This window comes from Phoenix dactylifera, unplaced genomic scaffold (genome assembly GCF_009389715.1).
Source record: "Phoenix dactylifera cultivar Barhee BC4 unplaced genomic scaffold, palm_55x_up_171113_PBpolish2nd_filt_p 000255F, whole genome shotgun sequence".
In the NCBI taxonomy this organism is placed as follows: domain Eukaryota; kingdom Viridiplantae; phylum Streptophyta; class Magnoliopsida; order Arecales; family Arecaceae; genus Phoenix; species Phoenix dactylifera.
In genome coordinates this window covers 62,154-70,000 of record NW_024067748.1, presented here as the reverse complement: position 1 = coordinate 70,000, position 7,847 = coordinate 62,154, and the positions used below count along the sequence as shown (strand labels likewise).

The following is a 7,847-nucleotide window of genomic DNA, read 5'->3' as shown; positions in this document are numbered from 1 at the left end:
CACTTTAATACTATGAACTACTGGATCTAATCAATACAAACATAGGAAGAAAGAGAGAGAGAGAGAGAGAGAGAGAGAGATTACATTTTCAAGACTAATTTGAGTCAAGCTTGCTCTCTTTTCACTTAGATTGAAATCAATTTTGAACCTTGTTAGTTCAAGCTTGGTTCATTTAGCTTCAAATAAAGCTTGAAATGAGATTCTCTAAGCCAAGCTCGGGCTCTTTATATAGCTTAGCACCCTTAGCTGCATGACATAGAGGTGAACTATAGCAGCTTGCCGAAGCTAATTTACATTGGTCCACCATCTAGAGATTATGGTGTCGTTTGCTTAGGTTTAGCGATAGCGCCGTTGAATATAGCTGCTAACGATCGTTATCACAATTATAAAAGATTATTAGGATGCATGACGCACTGGAATTAAGTCTCTAACCCTTGCCCTTTGTGAGCTTGCTTTAGCTCGACCAAATTTCCAATCTTATTTACAGACGGTGTCGGTAGGTATGGAAATTTCTAGCTAATTTCTAGCTTGGCCGAATAAGCAATCATGGTTGATTGATTCCATCCAGATTTCATGGATCAAATATTTTGAACTACGTACATAATCTATCACACCGACAAAGAAGATGAACGTGTCGGTAGGTATGAAAATTTGTGGTCTAGAGTGGAATAGCCGACTTGCGCATATGTTAGATTAAAAAAAAAAAAGATTCTTAGTTATCAACTTGCTAGCAAGTTACAATTAAATGATTCCTATGTCAGCTAAGCTAGCAAAGATTCATTGTGCCAAACTACTGCAATCATTATCAGCCACAATGAAGTGCGCTTTTATCAGGCACACTTTGAATCATTCTTCATGGAAGGCCCAACCTTTGCACGAGCATAAGAACAATTCTTGAAGCACGGGATATGATACCATCCTTCCCCTCTAAGCATAACTTATCTAGTGTGATTACCCCTGTAATCCTGATGGGAAGATCAAAAGACCACAACAGCCCAATGAGCCAATGAACCCACAAAAGCCCCCATGTATCTGATCAAGTGTTATAAAGTCAGAAAGTAGGACATGCAATTTTTCAGGGGTTGGAGAAAGGAGAGTTTTTTTTTTTTTAATAAAGAGATCACTCTATCTAGGTATAGATAATATGAAATTCAAAACATGTAGTTGTTAAGCAAAGGGTCATGGTTAATTATTAGGGCAAGCCTAGTTCGCATTTATATAGCTAGCCATTGTATCCTTTTCAAAATCCAGTGGATTGCCAAGACATAAATTTCACTGCAAGGATTATTTGATGTTGCCAACTAGCCTCATCCAGGATTCAAACTTCAGTGGTAGCATCCTATCATATATATATCGAAGGAGGTTCATATATAGATGTTGTTTACGGGCAATTTTTTCTCCTTTTTTCTGTGTGTGTTTGGTGATGGGATTACAAGGGTCTCAACCCCAAACATGCTTGCTTGTTGCAAAGTTGCATTTGAACCTCACCCAAACACCAACCAAAACCTCAATATATAAAAAGAAGAAACAACTGATGAGAAACAAATACTACGTGCACTTGATCTCAGTCAAAAGGCCAGGAAAGATATAAAAGAAGAGAGGAAAGATATAAAAGAAGAAGAAGAAGCAAATCTGGTGAGAGTTGGCCTATTTTCACTTTAATGAGCAGATTGCCAGACACCTCTAAACAACTACTTATTCTTTTTTCTAGAAAAAAGTATAGAATAAATTCGATCAATAAAGTACGTCATGTAATGATATGATGCTGTGACACCACCCCGCCCGGCCCCCCTCCGCCAACCAAAGAAACAAAAAGCCAACTCCATTGCTGCTCTCACTACTTAAGGTCACCGTTTCTTTCCATTTACCAAACTTACACGGCTTCACAAAAAGGTACGTTTGTCCTTGGAATGTTTCAATAGTCTTTAGTGCGGCTTTGCCGTTTGCTTCTGATGGAGTTTCTTGGAATAATATATGCAGGCAGTATAGCTGTAAAGCTTTTAGTTCCCTTCTGAACAGGAGAGCATCATTATGGTAAGCTTTATATTGAACAGATGTTAAAGGAGAAGCCATTCTGATCCAAAGAGTTTTTTTTTTTTTGGATGTACCAACTTCCAGTAGATGTAATCTTTCGCAATTACTGATGAAGGATGTCACGATTTGGACGCGTACTTTAATATGAATTCCATATAACTATTGTAGGTTTGAGGAAAAGAACTTTGAAGCATGAAATTATTGGCTGCATGAGTTTAACTGTCCTCTCATGTGTACATGTTCTTTTCCCCTATGCAGTCACACTTCCTATATATCTCGATTTACGTAGAAAGGAATAAATTTTAGACGTAATTACTTGTAACAATTCGTTTCCATAAATACAATAATTTAATAGGGACATAGGGCTCTCGAGGCCAAAACTGCTTTTCTTTGCATTCTATTTGGAAATCATAGATTTTTTTGTAAGTCGATAACTCAACCGTTATAGCCAGTACCCGCTATAGCTAGTACCCGATACAGAGCTCTTTCCGCTCGCACCGTTCAGTTCAGTAAGGAAAGTAAGTAAGCTCGTCGGAAAGCAAGTCAAGTAGTTTCGGTAATAGAGTGCAAGAACCTTTGAAAAAATCCTTCTTGTTCGGGTAGGCGCTCGTGATAGATAAAACGACTTCTGCTGTTCTGGGCTTTGGAAGTCTTAGAGAAAGCCTCCTTTCTGCAGGTGCCGTAGTTAACTTCCGGAACATCATATTATTACTTTCTTAAGAGGAATATGTATTATCTCATTGATTACAGAGCTTAATACAAAAGACTGAATTTTCTTTTCTTTTTGATAACTTCTGATGTATCATACCAGTCTATTATAAAGAAATTCAGGGGATTCGACAATGAGTTTCTTATTAAGCTGGGTGCCCGAAGGAATCTTTCTTTGGGACCGCGGAATTGGGATGAGGTGCTCCCCGGTGACATTGGCCAAATTCTAATTTCGTATGGCGATGCGATCAACTCGATCCAAGTGGCATATTATATAAATGGAGGATTACATCTTGCTCATAGGCATGGGGAAATGGAGATAAATTTGATTGTGTAAGCAGTTGAAATCAATTTTTGGACAATTTTTAATAATGGGGTTAAAGAGTGCGGAGACAGGGTTCGAACTCAGGACCTTTACTCTGATACCAAGTTGTAATCACCACTTGTCCTAAAAGCTTAGGTTGATAGGATGAGGTATTTATGTATATATTTTATATTTTCTTACATAAGCATCGTAAGCAAATTTTTGGCACCTTTCACATTTGTTTCTCTTAGGCATGGTTGCACCACCTATCTTGCATGTTTTGCAGGTTGATCTACTGGAGTCAAGGGAGACTCTTACCATGGTGAAAGGATACTATGGGCCCGTGAGAGGAAAGAATCCAGCTGCCGTTAAATCACTCACTTTTGGCACCAATAGAGCTACATACGGACCGTTTGGCATTGAGGAGGGAACACCCTTTCGTTTCAATATTCCATGCGGTGTTAGTTTTGGGGGGTTCCATGGGCGTTCTGATGATCGTTATCTTCGTGCAATTGGCATATATGTCAAGCCCATTGCTGATTTCCATCTCGACCCAAGACCTTCGGAAGTTGATTTTACATGTATGTCTGGTTCGGCGCGCTAGAAAGCTATAGCTAGGTTTGGTCGATCTTTTTTTCTCATGCATCGCATTCCATTGCCCTTCCTTAATTATGCCAAAGCATTAAGCATTAATCTGCTGATGCGACAATATTCATGTTTGACTACCGCATGTAATTAAGCTTTCTTCCTTTTTCTCATGTATCGCATACCATTGCCTTTCCTTAATTATGCGAAAGCGTTAAGCATTAATCTGCCAATGCGACAATTTCATGTTCGACTACCACATGCAAGCTTTCTTCCTGAAGTGAGTTAATTGTATCCCATGATAAAAGTCATGGGCATGAATTTCCTTTGATGTAATTATTTTGGAAGCATTTTACTACTTGCCAACTATTGGAATATCTTAGGATTCATTTGGTTTGCAGAAAAAGGAGAAGGAAAAATGTGGTCGGTAGAAATATGGAGAAAAGCCTCATGTTCAATTGGAGTTTTCAAAAAAGAGAGATAAGAAAATAGCATTCAAAGAAGAGAGATACGAAAGTAGCATTTCCATGGAAATAAAATTTTCACATTTCATGAAAAAACAAATATAAGATGTGGAATAGTTTAATTCCCAACGACGGGAAATTAGGATAATTTTTTTTTCAAATAAACTTTTAAGCTTTTAGATAGAATGGGATAAGTTCTTTCTCTTTTTATTAAGAGCATAACAGATATTTTATATAACTTTTCCAAAAAAAGTAGATACTCGATCAAATATAAGCCACTATGATATGTATCATTTTTTTATGCTTAACCAAATATGCAAAAAATATTTTTCCATAAATTATATCTATAGGCTTCTAACTTTACAGAAAAAATATTCTAATTAAAAAAAAAAGTTCTCGTGAACCAAACGAGCCGACATAATTTGTTTTTCTTCTTGTTACAGAAATGGCTATTAGTGGGCATATTTCAAAATCAGCAAGAGATAGTATTTATCAGACATGATGAAGTTGTGCTTCAAATGGGCACATCTCGAATTATTCTTCATGGAAGGCTCATATTAATCTCTGAATGAGAATAAGAATAACTCGCTGAGCATAGAATCTGATACCACCCTTTCCCACTAACTGCAACTTTCTTATCTGGCCAGATCACCTCCACAGTCGCTTGTCTACTCAATTGCATGTTACCAACCAAACTTTATCTCGCTGGGTCAGCATTTCTTTGTCGTGTGAGAGGTCCAAGATACTAAGATGACCTAAAATGATTTGCTAAAAATGTCTGAAATGAAAAGATAGTAACAAGATGCGCTTGCTTGTTGCAAATAGACCTCACCACCCAAAGATGCTTGTTGCAAATAGACCTCACCACCCAAAGATGCTTGTTGCAAATAGACCTCACCACCCAAAGATCATTGAAAACCTCAAAGAAAAGAAAAAAAGGAAACATCTAACGACGACAGCAGGTGCTCCAGTTGAGCTGATCAGCAAAGAGGCCAGAAGAAGATATAAAGAAGAAAAAAATCCTCACACATGTTAGGCTCAAGAACTATTTATTTACTTATACTCATTTATTTATTTCTTTCTTTTTGTTTTGGTTTTTTTTTTTTTTTTTTTTTTTTTTGGGGGGGGGGGGGGGGGGGGGGGTGTTGGAGAATAAACTCGAGCACTAAGGTACCATTATGTAAAGAAATGATGCCGTGACCCCATAAAAAATCCAACTCCAATGCTGCTCTCTCTATATAAGCTCAAGTTTCTTTCCATTTTCCAAACTGACATGGTTTGCTTGGACATCCACACAGAAAGGTAAATCTCTCCTTGGAAGCTTTAAATAGTCTTTGGTCTGGCTTTACCAGTTTTTTCTGATTCTTGGCCTAATATTTGCAGCCAGTATAGCTTCTAGTTCCTGGGGAGCAAATCTTCGGAATATGGTAAGCTTTAAAGCGAACCTAGAGTAGGAGTGCAAATTGAAGCCATTTTATAAAGATCTACTTCTTGAGAGAGTTAGTTTCGAGGGGGAAAAAAATCTTTAAAAATGTTCTATATTAATGATTTAATGATTTCACTCATGATGAAAAAGAACCACATCGACTATATAGGAGGTTATCAAGTTTCTAATTAGTATGTGTTTGGATGCACAAAACAGTTTCCAATAGTTGGTGTCCCTTATAGCAGCTAACGAAGGACGTCATGTTTATCCATGTACACTAAAATAAATTATATATAACCATTATAGGTTCGACAGAATAACCAAAAACCTTAGAAGCATGAAATTTTTGGCTACATGAATATGTCCATCCTTTCATGTTCCCATGCTCTTTTCTTTCATCTGCGTCATACTTCCTAATTAAATATCTTCATTTCAAACTCCACAATTTCAAATTAAAGAGTATTGGAGAAAGCAACATAATTACTTGCAACAATTTGTTTTTTTTCTTTTATATAATAAATTACTAGGGCTCATAAAATAAATTAATAGGGGGAGTTCCCCTCCCTTTTACTCAAAAAAAAGGAGACTCCAAGCCAAATCCAATCTTTTTCCATTCTAATGTTTAGATCCTAGATTTTTGTTGTGCTTAAATCTCATATTATTTGATGGATTAAAAAGCTTCATACAAAACAATGTGATTGTACTGTCAATCCCTTTCCCAAGCTTATATGGCTTCACAGAAAGGGTACGTACGTGCACATGTTCTTTTCTTCTATGCAGTCACACTTCCTGCATAGAAAGAAAGGAACGAAACAAAATCAATAAATTTTATACGTACGTAATAACTTGTAACAATTTGTTTCCACAAACATAATAACTTGACAGTCCTCCAGGCCAAACCTGTAGTTTTTCTTTGCATTCTATTCTGAAATCCTAGATTTGCTTGCAAGTCGATATGATATTATTGTTTTCCATAAACAATTAGATTCTTTTTTTTTTTCTTATGATCATTTTGGATTTATTATCCCAGTCTATTATAAATACATCCGCTCCCAGCAATGAGATTCTTATCAAGCTCGGTGCCCGAGGGAATCTTTCGCCTGGAGTTGACAAGTGGGATGAGGTGTACAATGGTAGGCTCAGGCAGATTCTAATTTCGCATGGAGTTGCCATCAACTCCATCCAAGTGTCATATACTGCCCCTTCAGGAGCATTAGTTCTTGCTCCCAGGCATGGAGGAGACGGAGATAAATTCGATTGTGTAAGCAACCGAAGCAAGTTTTTGGCACCCTTCACATCTGTTTAAACAGACATGATTGCAGCATCTTACATTGCTCTGCAGGTTGATCTAGAGTCCTGGGAGGCTCTGACCATGGTGCAGGGATACTACGGGCCCCTGAGAGGAAACAATGCAGGTGTTGTAAGATCCCTCACTTTCGGCACCAATGGTGCCACGTATGGACCGTTCGGCATCGAGGAGGGGATACCCTTTCGTTTCAATATTCCTCCTGGTGTTGGCTTCGGGGGTTTCCATGGGTGCTCCGATAGCCGCTATCTGCATGCGATTGGCATATATATCAAATCCATGGCTAGATATCATCTCGCGCCAAAACCTGAACGAGTTTCCTTCTCACGCTCCACTTATTCGGTGGAGTATTAGAAAGCACCATAAAATGTTATCAGACTTCATAGCCAGAAAGAGGAGATTATTCATCTGCTTGAAGATAATACCTGAGCCATCATGGCACTGACTTAGGTGTCAGTTTAAGTGAGGAAAAAAAACAGAGTTTGGCATCACCAACCACACCGTAGCAAGAGGAGCGAAGAAGTCTCTACGTGGAAGTAAATTAAATAATAATAACAAGATACGTGCAATCATCTGCATATGGACTCCAGTATGAATATTGTTATGTACTGAAATGATATGCAATTATCCGAAGGATTATAGTAACATGAAAGCAAGGAGGTTTGAGAACCAAGTGGCTTCATTACTTCTTGTTTTCATTTGACTGGCATTTAACCTATTTCACAAGAAAAAGGTTATAAAGAAAACAACTTCCACCCAATTAACCTAAGAGTTGCAACAGAATAACAAACAAAATAATACATTTACTTGATGCAAAACATGGTAGTTCAACTTTATACGATTCGGAAGGTACAGATCCAATGTTCTCCATGCTTCTTTGTATCCATGATCAGCTTCTCCTTCTTGCTATCCTAGATTTCTTTTCATGAGTAGCATAAATTGAACGCCTCTTCCCAATTATATTTCGGAAAGGTATAATTTTGGACATCAAAAGAAAACAAGATTAATCCTTCAAACCTT

General features: G+C 37.6%; 1 protein-coding gene and 1 long non-coding RNA gene across 2 annotated transcripts; both read left to right on the top strand.

Annotated features, from left to right (window-relative positions):
- The first annotated feature begins 1,173 nt into the window (after positions 1-1,173).
- Positions 1,174-3,416, top strand: LOC113462592. The gene is made up of 3 exons (XR_003385300.2): positions 1,174-1,893; positions 1,981-2,034; positions 3,333-3,416. It is a non-coding gene; the product is annotated as an uncharacterized LOC113462592 (long non-coding RNA).
- Positions 3,417-5,292: 1,876 nt separating this feature from the next.
- LOC120105310 (inactive protein RESTRICTED TEV MOVEMENT 1-like) lies at positions 5,293-7,500 on the top strand. The gene is made up of 4 exons (XM_039117660.1): positions 5,293-5,397; positions 5,479-5,522; positions 6,552-6,782; positions 6,864-7,500. Exons 2-4 carry the CDS (start codon positions 5,520-5,522, stop codon positions 7,179-7,181), a joined length of 552 nt encoding a protein of 183 aa, XP_038973588.1. The 5' UTR covers positions 5,293-5,397; positions 5,479-5,519; the 3' UTR covers positions 7,182-7,500.
- Positions 7,501-7,847: the final 347 nt, after the last annotated feature.

Excerpts from the sequence above, each read along its gene's own strand:
- LOC120105310 (XM_039117660.1), top strand. Across the intron at positions 6,783-6,863 it reads ACGGAGATAAATTCGATTGT|GTTGATCTAGAGTCCTGGGA; the intron begins GTAAGCAACCGA and ends ATTGCTCTGCAG.